Source organism: Penaeus chinensis, chromosome 41 (assembly GCF_019202785.1).
Source record: "Penaeus chinensis breed Huanghai No. 1 chromosome 41, ASM1920278v2, whole genome shotgun sequence".
In the NCBI taxonomy this organism is placed as follows: Eukaryota; Metazoa; Arthropoda; class Malacostraca; order Decapoda; family Penaeidae; genus Penaeus; species Penaeus chinensis.
Window position 1 is genome coordinate 7,687,398 of NC_061859.1, and position 15,000 is coordinate 7,702,397.

At 35.7% G+C, this 15,000-nt stretch overlaps 2 protein-coding genes across 5 annotated transcripts in view; one reads left to right on the top strand and one right to left on the bottom strand.

Annotated features, from left to right (window-relative positions):
- LOC125047706 overlaps positions 1-354 on the top strand; it is a 5,102-nt gene extending 4,748 nt beyond the window's left edge. For all 4 annotated transcript variants that reach the window (XM_047646083.1, XM_047646085.1, XM_047646084.1 and 1 more), the window contains one exon: positions 5-354. In XM_047646083.1, coding sequence (XP_047502039.1) covers positions 5-77 — 73 coding nt within the window. In that variant the 3' untranslated portion in view covers positions 78-354. The remainder of the gene's footprint in view (positions 1-4) is intronic.
- Positions 1-15,000, bottom strand: part of LOC125047704 (ectopic P granules protein 5 homolog) — a 34,595-nt gene that overhangs the window by 13,246 nt on the left and 6,349 nt on the right. Inside the window, exons 3-34 of the mRNA XM_047646080.1 lie at positions 14,734-15,000; positions 14,436-14,612; positions 14,130-14,288; positions 13,903-14,015; positions 13,501-13,744; positions 13,189-13,329; positions 12,864-13,091; positions 12,588-12,707; positions 12,320-12,468; positions 11,387-11,486; positions 11,095-11,225; positions 10,708-10,851; positions 10,338-10,515; positions 9,943-10,179; positions 9,446-9,609; positions 9,057-9,222; positions 8,283-8,414; positions 7,862-7,932; positions 7,329-7,606; positions 6,455-6,651; positions 5,289-5,431; positions 4,808-4,985; positions 4,427-4,624; positions 3,875-4,006; positions 3,606-3,704; positions 3,293-3,448; positions 2,953-3,136; positions 2,540-2,755; positions 1,505-1,662; positions 1,195-1,325; positions 967-1,057; positions 480-643 (exon numbers count right to left, since the gene is read on the bottom strand). The exon at positions 14,734-15,000 is cut by the window's right edge and continues 18 nt beyond it. Coding sequence (XP_047502036.1) covers positions 480-643; positions 967-1,057; positions 1,195-1,325; positions 1,505-1,662; positions 2,540-2,755; positions 2,953-3,136; positions 3,293-3,448; positions 3,606-3,704; positions 3,875-4,006; positions 4,427-4,624; positions 4,808-4,985; positions 5,289-5,431; positions 6,455-6,651; positions 7,329-7,606; positions 7,862-7,932; positions 8,283-8,414; positions 9,057-9,222; positions 9,446-9,609; positions 9,943-10,179; positions 10,338-10,515; positions 10,708-10,851; positions 11,095-11,225; positions 11,387-11,486; positions 12,320-12,468; positions 12,588-12,707; positions 12,864-13,091; positions 13,189-13,329; positions 13,501-13,744; positions 13,903-14,015; positions 14,130-14,288; positions 14,436-14,612; positions 14,734-15,000 — 5,246 coding nt within the window. The remainder of the gene's footprint in view (positions 1-479; positions 644-966; positions 1,058-1,194; positions 1,326-1,504; positions 1,663-2,539; positions 2,756-2,952; positions 3,137-3,292; positions 3,449-3,605; positions 3,705-3,874; positions 4,007-4,426; positions 4,625-4,807; positions 4,986-5,288; positions 5,432-6,454; positions 6,652-7,328; positions 7,607-7,861; positions 7,933-8,282; positions 8,415-9,056; positions 9,223-9,445; positions 9,610-9,942; positions 10,180-10,337; positions 10,516-10,707; positions 10,852-11,094; positions 11,226-11,386; positions 11,487-12,319; positions 12,469-12,587; positions 12,708-12,863; positions 13,092-13,188; positions 13,330-13,500; positions 13,745-13,902; positions 14,016-14,129; positions 14,289-14,435; positions 14,613-14,733) is intronic.

A 15,000-nucleotide genomic window follows, 5' to 3' on the forward strand; every position in this document is an offset into this window, starting at 1 on the left:
ACAGGATAAGTACTCCTAGACAAGAATCTCAGTTTAATGGTGTCCTGCAAGAATCTCAAGACATTGAAAATGCATGAAACACAAATTTCCTCCAGGATTTAAAACAATGGACAGTGAAAATATAAGTGTTTCATAGTTTTCAGTCATAAGACTTTTCCAGACTTTTCAGTGGGTGTCAATGGTGCATGCCAATTAATATGAACAAGCATTTTCAATACATATTATTTTTTTATACTATTTATTCCCACATTCCTAGTCTTTCTTTACTTCCTCCAATCTTTTTACCTGGAAGATCTCCTATGCTTTGAGAAGAGGGGAAAATGAGATATAATACAGAATATAATTCTAAATGAATTGTGTCACTATGATTAACCTATGATCACTGATCAACCAAACAGTGTGCTGAAATAAGAAATCAAAGGATACCTTGTACCACATAGACTGAAATGAGACAACAAGTGATTTGAAAAGGTACTCACTGAATGATAGCAACATCCACTGGGTTACGGTCAGGAAGAGCAAGAACAATTCTTGGGTCACAACTCATGACCCACCAGTTGACGACACGCTGGAAACTCTCACTGTCCACAAGCCACCAAGAGAAAGATTCTGCTTCTAGCAATAATGTTTGCAGGAGTGATGACTGGTAAAAAGAAATTTGTAATTTGTAAGTGGTCAGTATGAAAGAAGAAAAACATTATGGATGGACATTATGATCATGACAATAATTAAAGAAAAACTTTTAAGATTTGGAAATTCCTTTCATAAGACTGGGTTCAGATACCCACTTTCAATGTATTTTAAAAATTATTTCTCATGAAGTGTTAATGATTAAAAAAAAAAAAAAAAAGGTAATGCCAACAAATTCTGATCTCAGTATGGTAAGTTTAATCATATAAAGTTATTTGAGATATGCTTTCCTATAATACAGTTTAAATCCATTTCTCTGCAAACTGTTAATCTTACCTGTCTCACACTAGGCTCCATGGATATCCTGACCAGCAGGTTAAGTAAGCAAGTGTGGAGTTTGACAGCACTTGGTGCCTCCTGGCCTTGCCTGTAAACAAACAAAAAGACACAATAGCAATCTATCAACCTTCAATTATACAAAAAAGTATGCAAAAAGTATAAAAATATAAAATGATTTTTATAAGGAGATGAGAGATAAAGTGACTAAAAATTGCACTAATGTACCCTTGGACTTCTGCAGTAGAGCTGGAACTTGACGTTGGAGACATTGCTGACTGGACTACCTTATTCCAATTAATTTGTACAAGAACACCACCAATAAAGTTATGGCACTCTGGCAGGTACTGCTCAACAACCTGCAATCACAAATGAAAGAGAAAAGATGATTCTCATAAAAAAAATACAGCTCTTTCAATAACATCTATCAATCAACATATTTGTAATAACACAAAAGGAATAAGAAACTAGGGTTAAAATGAAAAATAAATCAATAGTTGGGATGAAACATTTACATAAAATGACTTTAGCAAATGACCTTAGTGAAAATAAGCGTGTCTTGGAGGGACGGGTGAAGATGGTGCCACGGAAGGGCAGAGAAGTGAGCATGGATGACCGCCAGAACATGGCTCTTGACCTCCTGAGCAGCAAACATGGTACAATAGTACTCTAGGGTCAAGGACAACACACTGCTTCCTGGTGATGTAAAGAATAAAATTATTTATAGGCTTTATTTCTTCCTATAGCTTACTAAATTAAGTTTAGATATGAAATACAAAAAAAGTATCAAGCACTTTCAGACTCATAATGGAAATACAAGCACAGACATCTAAATAACACAAAGGAAACATGCCTATATTACACACTAACCTTTGAAGTTAGTGGGAAATATCATGAAAAATCAAGTAGATATAAAAAATATGTAGATATCAAAGTATTAACCCCTATATTCCAGATGATGTGACCATCATGTGATGAAAAAATCTGGCTTGACCGGTGCATGACATGAACATACTGTTATGGGAAAATTTGACTGAGGGCTGGGATGATGGGAAAGACTTCCCATGAGTGCACAGATTTAGTGAGCGTTTAGGAAGGAGCTCTTTCACTATTGCCATTGAAATATTAACTGCACTGCTGTGGCTTGCAGTGTAGCTAGTATTAAAAAAAAAAAAAATATTAAGAAAAATTTTGAAAATTACACAAATATCAAAATGTTATTGTTATTATTATTGCACTGAATTATGGACTACCTAGAGAGATGATATGGAGTCTGCGCAAGGAAAAGTCTATTACCATCAGGATAAAGCAAATCAAATGACAAATATAGACATTGAGAAATTGCATAAAAGCTAAAAATGCTTATGCAGAAAAAGAGAAAGTGACACTGGAAAGTGGAGGCATGGTATCTTGCCACATCACATGAGTGTCCTTGTGCACCCTGTCAGAATGGCTTCTCAAGTAAGCCTAATGCCTATAATCTGACAAGGTGTGGGTAGTGAAGCTTCCAGATCTAAGGGGTTAAATGAAAACTTCTGTCACATAATATGACTGTCTTCCCTATACAACTCACCTGGCAGAAGTTCATGCATGAAGCCAACAGAAGCTGCAAACATTGCTACCATGGCATCAGCTGAGGTTGTATCACTAGGGGCCCATGGGAGTAGTAAGCGTATGTCGTGAGTGAGATGACGCAACCAAGGAGAGAAAGACTGACGATCACGGCCTCCAAGTGGTGTCACCCATCCAGCAAAGAGGCTATCCACCCCTGACCAGACTTCCCGTACCACTAGTTGTAAAGAATAATTAGCAGATTTTCTCAATAATAAAGGATGATTTGCTATTTTGTTATGACATTTTCAAGAATGTTGATTATGAAGAAACAAGATAAAACTATTCTTGACCAAAATGTTTATAAGGCACTGTATAGCAATTTTATTAACTTATTTTCACAAATATAGTGAAGATTTTTTTTTAAAGACTTACTTTCCTCTTGTGGAGTTCCATACTTTATGTGAAAGGCAGAGATGATGTATGCATGTGAAATCATCCCCAAAAAGGTGGCAATGGGTTGGGTATGAAGTCGGTACTTGGGATAGAGGCCATATAAGCCAAATTCAAGACGCTGCTTCACAAAGTAGCTTGAAAGCATTCTTAAGGTATCCTCCACCTGTATAAAAATGTTCAAAGGGATGAAAATATGCATTTTTTTATGCTTGGCAAAGTCCATATTCAATAGTAATTAACTATTTTATTTTCCAAAATTATAATAACTGTAGCAAGAAATTAGAAATATCATCTCAAGGTAGAAAGTTCCTATACACACCATAGACTGTGACAGGATTGTCTGATGTTGTGCATACTCTTTGATGGCTTGATTTAAAGCATTTCGTTCCATTTCAGGACTAAAGGTAATGATGCCTACTGATATTTTATTCATCAGATCATACCAGAGGCCAGAACTTACACCTCCACAGTCTTCCTGTTGGAAAGAATCAAGTGAGGTTATATAACATTCTTAAAGCATACAGATTATATCTTTAACTAAAAATATGCTGTATATACTTTTAGAGAGCATACAACCTATAACTTACAAATATTTTCACACTCAAATGATTGTCACAAGAAATGGTACTTACTTGTGTAGAGGCAGAAATCTGCAACATAACATTCAGTACCTCTGTGTAGTGCTCAGGAAACTTGAATGATAGTAGGCTTCTAAGGTGGACTCGATAAAGCTTGCAGGAAACAAAAACAAACTTATTTAAACAACTATAAAAGTAAATTTACTAAGAGTATATAATCCAAGATTTTCACAAAAACTTCAAACCTTCAAAAATTTATTTTCAAACATTCAGCTTAATCCTACAATGCAAATCTTGTCAAGAAAAGTCAATCAATCGCTCACCTCAAGTACCATTAGAAGAGTTGGATTTGGTCCTGGTAAGAGAGACATAAAAGCTGCAGCAATGGTGTTGATCAGTTCTGACCTGTCACTCGAATTTGGACTTGACTCTGTTAGCCATCTTTCAATGTCGAACTGAATGAAGCAAAATAATTACTTGCATTAATGTGGAATAACTGACAAGAAAGAATTGCTTTTAAGATTTTGGATTAACTAAACATTACACACATATCAATTAAATTATAATCATTTGTGAAAATTGTTAAGTATTACATGTTTATCTTGACCGGTGGTAAATATATCTTGGAACTAACATATCTTCTGTGCAAGAGATATTGTCTGAAGTTTCACAATATCAGTGGACTGTTTTGACCTACTGATTCCTCTCACATAATAGACTGTCAATAACCTACCCTTCTTCAATAGTATGTAATGCTGGATGAATAGAGGAGGTGCAAGTCCACACCTCTTACATTATAAGATTGAGCTTGTTAACCCTATGTCCTAGAATAGGACTACTTATAATACAAAGTGGAGCTTGTAATAAATGATTACCTTTGACAAGAGCATAAAGGTGTGGTCAGGAGCTGAAGGAGCGTATGGGCTGAGAGTCGAGTACAACATCAAAAAGACATGTTTTGGAGTAACAGATGGGGTGAAGTGTGGAGCAAGGAGACCCCCTAGTTTTCCTCCCCATTCTAACACTTGAGCAACAAGACTCTCCTGGCAGTCTGCATGTCCTCGGACAAATTCCTAAAAGGTCAAAGGACTATCAGAAGACAGCATGATATGTAGTTCATTAGGCTGCACACATTAATAATCAACTAAGTCCTGTTTTCATAGAAATGATATAAGGAATTATAACAAGTAACACTCTCAGTGCAAAAAATCCTATTACCATTTCTTCATATCCCATTGTGGCAATAGTTTCCTTACCTGGCCTAGAATGCCTGCACATGAGGAAATGAGCTGTTTGGCAGGTGGGTAGAAGCTGGTGTCATCTGATGTTAACTGAACTATGTGATAGAAAAGCTGTCTCCCATTGGCTAGTAGAAACTGCCACTTCTGCTTATTAGTATTCTTGTCTGTCCTGCGGAACTCATTGACCAGGACACTGGAAAAAATCAATGTTCAGGCTTGCGTATTCAGATACAAACATTAACATGAAGTATTTAAGTGTCAGACTTTAACTATCAGAGCCAAATGTAATAATAGCTGATAACAGTTGAGCTAGTAATAAAAATGTAAATATCTTCTCAATTAATTTTTCACTGACAAGCAAAATGATGCAATATATTTTTCTATATATATTCATATTTGCGTGGAAATGCTACTGGGAATATAAAGCTTTCTGCCTAACATAACATTTTCATGATACGAGAGTTACACTCTGAACAAATTCTTACATATCACTTACGTAATGATAGCTTCTAGGCTTACTGCAGCTTGACACAACTGTAATGGTGGAGGTTTCTGGCACCTCTGAAGTACTACATGATGTTGTTCACGGTTCTGGCCAATGCGTACTTTGATGCCCTCGTTTAAACGGGCTTCCGAAAACTACAAACAAATATGTATGAGGATAAATTATTGTACTGCTTCTTTATATAACAATAATTCTAAACAATTTTATCAATATTTAAATCATCTGATATAACTATAATCATAACTAATGTAGACCCAGCTGTCAACTAGATTGTCAAAGTCTGTATTCTACCAGAATTATCCTACATATAAATCAGTCTAGAATAAAAGAAAGAGCAATATTAGAGGGCACTAGGATATAACACTGGTTGGCTATGTGTAAAAGTAGAAATTTTTGTGGGCATGAAATCGACCTGATCTCTTCTGCCCATCATCCATGATTGTATATATGTATATGTGTTTATATATATATATATATATATATATATATATATATATATATATATATATATAAACACATATACATATATACAATCATGGATGATTGTATATATGTATATGTGTTTATATATATATATATATATATATATATATATATATATATATACATACATATATATATATATATATATATATATATATATATATATATATATATATATATATATATATATATATATATATATATATATATATATAAAGACACACACACACACACACACACACACACTAAAATAGCATAATTTGAGAAAACTATTTCTTCCTCCAATAACACTATATTGTCTTTATTGCACAAAACAGAAAAAAGATAATGTGGGACCATCAGCCCTTGACACCCTTGATAAAACTGATAATATGGTTGGGATAAATCTCCTAAAAGGGAAAATTATAGGAAAGTAAACCACAATAATGGTTCTAATATACCAATGTAAGAAAGCAAGATAATGAAAAGAGAAATGAAGAGTTCTGTACTAGTTCGCAGACTATACAAATGCCCCAGGTGTCAGTGTCAGGCTGCAAAGTGAGACCCCCAGATTCAGACCTCACCAGCACCAAAACACCTAAGGTATAATGGGTTAATTCATATGTAAAATTCTAGTTTTCTAACATTAGATAAAATGATAAATAAATAACAATTCAAAAAAAAAAAAAACTCACCTCCATAACAATACTTGCATGCCCACTACATTCTGGTTGCTTTCTGCCAACTTTTGGTGGTGTGCAGGTAGCAGTGAGAATTGTTTTGGTGTGTGCATTGGACCACAGCTGTGGGACCAATTCTCTATAAACACAGTCAAGAGCACACAACTCACTGCACCAAAGATTCACAGTCTGGGAGTGTTCAACTACCAATCCTGGAGACAAAAGCAATGACAAAATTAATGTATATCTTTTTATATAATCCACACTATTTATCTTGGGATCCTGAATCTGGTATATCTAAGATTAGCATTCAGTACTTTATAAATTTTAACCCAATGCTGCTGGGGAAAATGAATAAAAAATGGGGAAAATTCTGTGCTCATTTTCTATGTTTTTGTGAAATGTCTCTGTACATAGATGGCTCTGCTAGTGCTTAGCCACAAAGGAGTCAATTCGTAGACCTTGTGACCTTACGTGATTTGAATTGGCGGGAAAAGTATTTTTTACTGGTGTTATGAATATCGATGGTGTTATTTTTATTATAAACATTATAATTACTATAATGTTATAAACATTAGTAACAGCAAAATAAGATAACGTAAAATATATTAAAAAAAAAAAAAAAAAAAAAAAAAAAAAAAAAGGGGGGGGGGGGGGGGGGGAAGGGCGAGACAGGCAGTACTCGTAATTGGCTCATTGGTGACTTAGTACAAGTGTAGCCATCTGTGTGTAAAAACAATCAAACATGTACTCACAGTGGGCATAGCACGTATGTACACGTCATGCCTGTCAGCACTGGGTTAAAAATGTAACAATATTTTCTTAATACCCACTGTTTGGGTACTGATCTTCTAAAGACAATCACATACACTTTCACTCTTTCACTCACCTGTATACCTCTGCACCAGGTAGAGAAGAGCATCCTGGTCAGTGAGAGTGCTGTCATGGATGTGTGGAAGATGGAGAGGACTCATGGGTGGAATAGGAGGTGGTGGTTGTGGAGGCTCGTATGTGGTCAGTCGTTTGAGGATTGTTTCAGTAGGAGTTTTACGGGGAGCTGTTCTCTGGTCGGAATTGCTTTGTCTGCCTTGTCGGTTTGGAGAAGCAGAAGGTGATAGACCCACAGTGCTGCTAAAACTGGCCTTTTTGCGATACTGGTCCCAGACTCTGTGGTATATTTTGATAATGACGATTTTCAATGGAATGAGTATATCAAAATTATATATTAATCATGCTTTAATCTGGCAGGTGGTCCTCAGCTGGTGTATTACTACAGAACCACACTGGCCCCAAAAAATTTTGCTTCCCTTTACAATGTTTTGGATAAGTGGTTCACATTATATACTTTTAACTACCAATTTAAACTAGAAAAATGAATTACACACATGTAAAACTTAATGTGAAGATGGTGAAAAAACTAACCTGAGGAGTTGTCTTCCTGCCTCTTCTGTTGCATCCACATCAACAGCTTCCGGCCACGGCTCCCAGTTAGCCTTTACAGGGAAAATATTTGTGATGCCTTTTGTACTGATGTATTGCCTTATTCCAAATTTTCTGGTATTGTCAAACATCATGCAATAATGGAAATGTTGAAAAAGTAAGATCTTCTAAAACTAAATCAAAGACAGGATATAAAACAATCAGTAATTTGCAAAAACATATATATGAAGACAATCAGATAAATAGATGTCCATTCACTTATGCGCTTGTACACTCACTCACTAAAGACACACACACACACACACACACACACACACACACACACACACACACACACACACACACACACACACATACACACAAATAATAATAATAATAATAAATAAATAAAGAGGCTGCTCACCTGGAACACCTGCATTAATTTCTTAGGAAGAAGGTTGGGTGGAAGAGCAGGAAGATAAACACCAGAATCATACAGTCGACTCTCCTCCAGCCATGACTGCATTGCACGTAGAAGTTTCACTCTTTCTGAAATCTGGACAACATAGTCTTGGTTCAGTATTCCAGATCCTGATCTCCCTTAAATTCTCTTTTAAGGGTTTATACATATTTCTTTTTACTCTAGATAAAAAACAGCAAACAATCAATCTTGGCTGTTCCCACAAATGAAGAAGAAGAAGAAGAAGAAGAAAAGAAATCACCTTTCACTAAAGCAAATTTGTATTGCTAGGATTCCAAGAACAAAATCTTATGCACCAGAACATATGTATATCAGTATCTATCACACCTCAAATAAAGCATTGTTTGCAGCACTTTGTAACACAATTCATTATTGTTATGATGCTACTGTCTACAGAGTTCTGATATATTCAAGCCTATGAACTGATTCATCCACATTCCTTTTATTACTCTGTACTGTCACCTTCAAACTTGTATATTTCTAATGCCACTCCTTCTACTGAAGTTAACATGCTTCTTCAAGTACTCCACTAATTAATTTTTGGAGAGGGACTTGTCTCATAACATGAAATTATGTAGGGATAGACTGATTTTTCTTTTTTGCCAGAGAGGCTTACACCTGGTATCACCAAGACATACAACTCTTGAAATCACTTATGACACACAAAGGAAATTGTCAAAATGAACCACTTCACAAAATACTAAAATTACATAATACCTGTACGTTGTGTGATGCATCTTTCTCATCCTCATCACTCTCCTTGGCCATCACAGCCTCATGGTGCTCCAGAGCAGCAGTAACTTTCTTTTTGATTTTGTTGAGGAAGGACTGATTAACAAAGCCTTGGTAGAAACGGTTGATCACACTGCTGCACTCGTACTGTCTAAGTTGGAGTTGGGGTATAGTAGGGATATGTCAGAATATCAGTCTTAAAAAATAAAAATATATATACTCAAAAGTTCATGGGAATCATTATGTATCATGAATATTAAAATACAACACTAAAGATCAATCATATTTCGGATACCTTACAAACAGTTCAACAATTTAAAGAATTACATACTTTGAAAAATGTAACAGGAAGTGCAGCTTGAATATATAAATACCTTGGCTGTGGTGGCACTCGGGCAAGATGAAGCATGAAATACATCTGCATGGTGATAGGGAGAGCTGGATGGTCTGCAGGGAGGTCCACCACTTGCTGACCCCAACGGTAAATGCTAAGCAGACTGGATGACACTTGACCCAGTCCTAATTCCTTGCTGATTTTCTGAATGTTATAACATAAGAATTATATATTACTAGTCATAATACAAATCATGTATGTATGTAATCATAAAGATATGAATCAAGAAAATTAAATTTTATGATTAATCATTCTTGAACACCCTGATGTATATATTTTTCTGCTTAGGAAATCAGCAAAAAGATACTAAGTGGTGCTGCCTAAGGTGCATCTTATAACATTTTTAGGTAAATTTCTACACAAATGTCATCAGTTTATTTACATTTTACTTCAAATCTAAAACAATACAGAAAAAAAAAAAAAAAAAAAAAAAAAAAAAAAAAAAAAAAAAAAAAAAAAACAGTAATCAACCATCACCTTGAGGGCTACTTCAAGGGAAGTCTGAGGATCAGCATAAAGTTCAAGCAACAGGTTCTTCCAAAGTCCTGAAGCCAATTCTCCCTGAGTCTCCAAAGAAAGTACAGCAATAGTGAACCAAGGGAATTGCGGTGCTGAAGATCGCACTAATAATGAATTTGGAGCTGTTGTTCCTGATGTCAACCAAGACAGCAGACCACTAAGGCCACTACCTCCATTATGTTGATAATCCGAGTTCTGCGAGAAAAAAAACATTAGTTATGCAAAAAAGAAGACACAGCTAAACTAATAAAAAAAAGAGAAAACAACAACTTTAAAACTTTAGGACAAGAAGCAAACTTTCAGAAACAGAAAAAAAGAAAAGAAAAAGAAAAGAGAAGAAGAAACAAGCACACCTTCATTATCTCAGAAAAACCAGAGATTGCTTCCTGCCAACACTGAGGTTGGACAAAGGCATGTTGACAGATGGTATCCAAAAGAAAGAGCACATTGCTGTCATGCACCCAATCTGGTACTCCCACCAGCATCTGTTGCCAGAATCTGACGGCTAGCATGCCTGAAGACAGACAATACCTGAGGATAAGGAGAGATAAGCAGTTTTAACATTACAAACGATTAGTGTTTTTTTCTTCAAACATGCTGTGTGATATTATGACATTTGTAAAGCAAATAATCTGATAAAGAGTAATTTCAGGTGAAAATATCTGTGGCTATTAACTGACATATTTGAATATGAAAACTGGATATTGACTTTCAGAAACAAACCTTGAGTAGTTCTTAATGTGATGAACAATCATAGCAGCAAACAGACTCAGAATCTTTCCAGGAAAAGCAGATGTGACGAGACTTTTGGCTAGCGTCATATATGTCTGATCTGCTGTTAAACATTTCTGAATGGCAATCATCATCCTAGGGGTAAAGGATATGTTCATATCAGTACACTTTATCACAGCAGGAATTAACACTGAAATTCTTGATATGTACCAAGAGTTATTTGGCAACATACAGGTAAATATGCAGAAGCCAAGCATAAACACAAACTCAACATATCTATAAATCTAAATCTACATCACATAACAAAATAGCAAAAACTTTTAAAAGGTACAGTTTCTTACAACCTGTTAATTCTGCCATATGATCTCACTCACTCACTTGGAATGTGTTGTGATGTCCTCTGGCTGGTTGAAGAACAAGGGCATGATGTGGGCCATGGATGCAATGGCTGCTTCATACATGCCTTGCATTACCAGCTCATGGATGCAATCAATTCCGTGTTCACAAAACTGAAACAAATAATGTGGTTATATAAAATTATCAATAAATCTACTGTGTTGTTAATATCAATATGAGCTCTCATTAAAAGTTACAAAGGCTGGAGGGGGGGGGGGGGGGTAATTCTTTTTTGCTTCATGAACTGTTATGTACCGGTAAATAAAGAACAAACCTCAGGAATAGAGTGTCCCCAAGACGTCAAAAGCAGAGCAGAGAACAAGGCAAGTGGTTGCTTATCCATCAGACCCCTTTTAACTGCATTTAAAGATGAACTGTTGGAAGGAGCAAGATCAGGTTTTTATATTAAAAAAAAAGAGAAGAAAAAAAAACAAAAAAACTGTCATTTCTGATTTGATAGACTGATATAAGGAGTGTTTAGTAAAGACTTCTAAATCAAATATCTTTAGGATTATCTCTGGCGATGACTACTCTGCTGCTGAAGCAATAAGAATTAAAGGCAACAATGAACAATAAGACAAACTGAATTCTTAAAAGATAATCAAAGCATCTCTAACTAAAATATCCTAATATAACACATACAGAAAAAAAAGAAAAAGAAAAAAAAGAAAAGAAAGACAGAAAGTACCTCTCCCATTCTAGTAGAGGTACCAGACCAATTCATAAGCCTCCAGAAACACTAATTAAGAAGCTGGTAAGGTCTATAGTAATTTGAGATTGGGCATATCAGTTTTGACATGACACCTGCCTTGTACACTTGCCCTTCTCCTTTATTTATAATAATTCTTACTTAGTGTCATATCTGAAAGGCCCCCAGAAAGGCACTTTGCTAGTATCACTATTATTGATTTACCTTTTATTTTAAAATTCTTATTCTATTATTCAAGAATCTTAGTCCAATTAATAAAGATAAAACAGACCTTGCTTAGGAAATGTATAATTTTGTACCTATCAAATACAATTCTGTCCTCTGCATTTCTTTGTTCACTGGATATTTCAAACATGAATTAAACGTTGCTTAAAAACATGAACATCCAGACATTCTGATCACTTCCACCCTTGAGCATACTCAATAGATGGCCTGATATTTGTATATTATTGATATGTAAAAATATCATACTATGAGTCACCTCACCCAGATACGCACCCTTGAGCAATTGCAGAATTAGTAGGGTCTGGAATATCTTTCAGCATTAGTGCAGGAGAGGCTATGACAGCATGAACCCATGGCTCAGGCTGGTCAAGCTGATGGAGCCTAAGGCAGGTCAGAATTTCCCATGACCAATCACAAAACACCTGTATAGTAAATTAGATTAGATTAACTATCAGTTTATTACATTGTAAATACATAACTTCGACAATTTATACTGGATCAACATAAAGAGAATATTTCAAAAGATCATAGATGACATTACCTGCTCTGCTGAAGGTGCATACATGACAGATGTAACTTGCTTGACACCTTCAGTTAAAAGACTACCTTGTCGCATTTCACGAGACACTTTCAGGTGAGCTTCTAATACTGTCAGTGCAACCTGTATCAAATCAAATAAAGTAGTTTCTTTTATCAAATATATCCAATTACAATACCCCAACATTGGCATCAAACAAAACAGCATTATAAAAACAGGGTTGTTTCACTTAGATAAAGAACAAGACAGAACAAGCAGAACAACCAAAATCTAACTAACCCTACGGTGTAACTCAAGAGGCAGAAAAAGCTGCATTCCGAAAGTATTTTCGCCCCAGTTGAGCTTACTCAGGACGATTCTAGCCAGCTGGTTTTCTACACTGGCAACAGGTGTGAAGAGCAGCCAATGTGACACACAAGTAATGTCATCTGGGGAAGGTTCCCACAGTTCCAGTGGAAGAGCACGGAAGAGGTAGAGAGCCATGTTTCCCACACTAGATATTTTCTCCTGTATAAGAAAAGTTATGCAAATATTGCTTCCTTATGCTTTCAATTTGATGTAGCATAATTACCATGTAATACCATTCACTCGTAAACAAACTTACCTGAGTGGTAGTTAGCAGGTATGAGACAGAAATAGGATGATTTGAAGCCACAGTTGACAGCAGGTCTCTACCGATCCTACTCAGGGCTTCTCTTGTCCCTTCATTGACAAATGTTGCTTCAAAAATGTTGTTCACAATAACCTAGCACACAAGAACATGGCACATTAAAATTATTGGAAAGCAAATTGGAAATAGAAATAACTTTTATGTATTTACTTATATTGAAGTGAACATATATATGAATTGACTAATAGAAAAAATAATACAAGACAAAACAGAAAAAGATAAATATAGTTTAACTACTTTTCTTACTTCAACAAAATGACTCTCTGTTGATTCACGCTCGACTGCCATGTTAGCCAATGCTGTGAGGAGGTACAAGGCTTCATTTTCTTCAATCTTCATAAGACGGTCATGAAACTGACCACGTGTATCTGAGTGAGATACAAGATCTGCCCAGTCACTGTATGAAGCGTTTTCAGCACTGAGTTTCTCGCTGTTCTGAACAGATTCTTCACTCCAGCCAACGTGAATTTGGTAGACAATCTTCCATAATCTGTTGTAACAAACCACCAATTATACTAAATTTACTAAATTTCCTTTCTGAAAATGCGCCTTTTATCTTTTACAATGTAATATACAAAAATACTAAATCCATTCTTAAATACTGCATAAATAAATAAGATAAAGAGCACTGTATAACAACTGACTTACCTCAAAAGAGACACACTTCTGTATGGAATGACAGCAAGGAACTGCCATGCACCAGATCTTGGACTACTAATGATGCTGTGAACAGCCTTTTCAAATAACTGATCATATTCTACCTGTGAGACAAACAGGGTAAAAGTAAAAAAAAAAAAAATATATATAAGTAATTGTTTTTATATCCTAAATATATAACAAGAAATATTACTTGATAAACAAAAAATAGAGGCTACCTGTAATGATGTCCAGTGTGTAGAAGCCTGATTTATGTCAGATATTTGTTGAGGTGATGACTGATACAACAGAAGGAAATTCTGCCAGTGGTCAGTTACATACTCTACTGTGTGCCGAAGTAATCTACAGATGCGTTTTGTAGCCCCTCGGTACCTCATCTTTGAGAAAATAAATCAAAAAGTTGTTTATCAATACTATCAAAATAAAGAAAATCACTGAAAATTACAGAGCTCACTCAATTATTCCAAAAGCTCTTTAAGCAAGAAATTGTGTTTCAAAGTATGTCAGAAGAGCAGTCCACCCACCATTGAGTAAGTAGAAAGGCCCTTGCAAAACAAGTTTATAAGAACTGTAGCACAGGCAAAGAGCTTCATGAGGCCATGATGACTAGTGCGAGACACATCGTATTGGAGAGAACCATCCACATCCTCAATCATTAACATATGTTGGAAGATATCCTTAAATGGTACTTGGTTCAATAACTGTTGGAGGAAGTGGAATAAAAAGTTAAGTGAATGGTTCAAGAAACAAACACTAAGATTATATATAAGCACACTATTATCAAAGGAAGTCCAGACTGAGACTGAATTTAACACAGGATACCTGAACAACATCATTCTCGGTGAACATGGCCCACAGTTGTGTGGGATCTTCCTCCTCTTCCCCAGAGCTATCAACAACTACCCACACAGTATCAGAGGCCCTTTCATCTCCAGTATTTTCATCACCTGGATCCCCAGAGGGTAAGGCACTTTGCTTGAGGTGGTGGAGGAAATCCTCTCTGCTGCTTACAGGACTAAGAATCGTTGAAAGGACAGTAAGGGAGTGATCTAGGGGCCAACATCCAAGGACTCTACCAATGATGTCGGT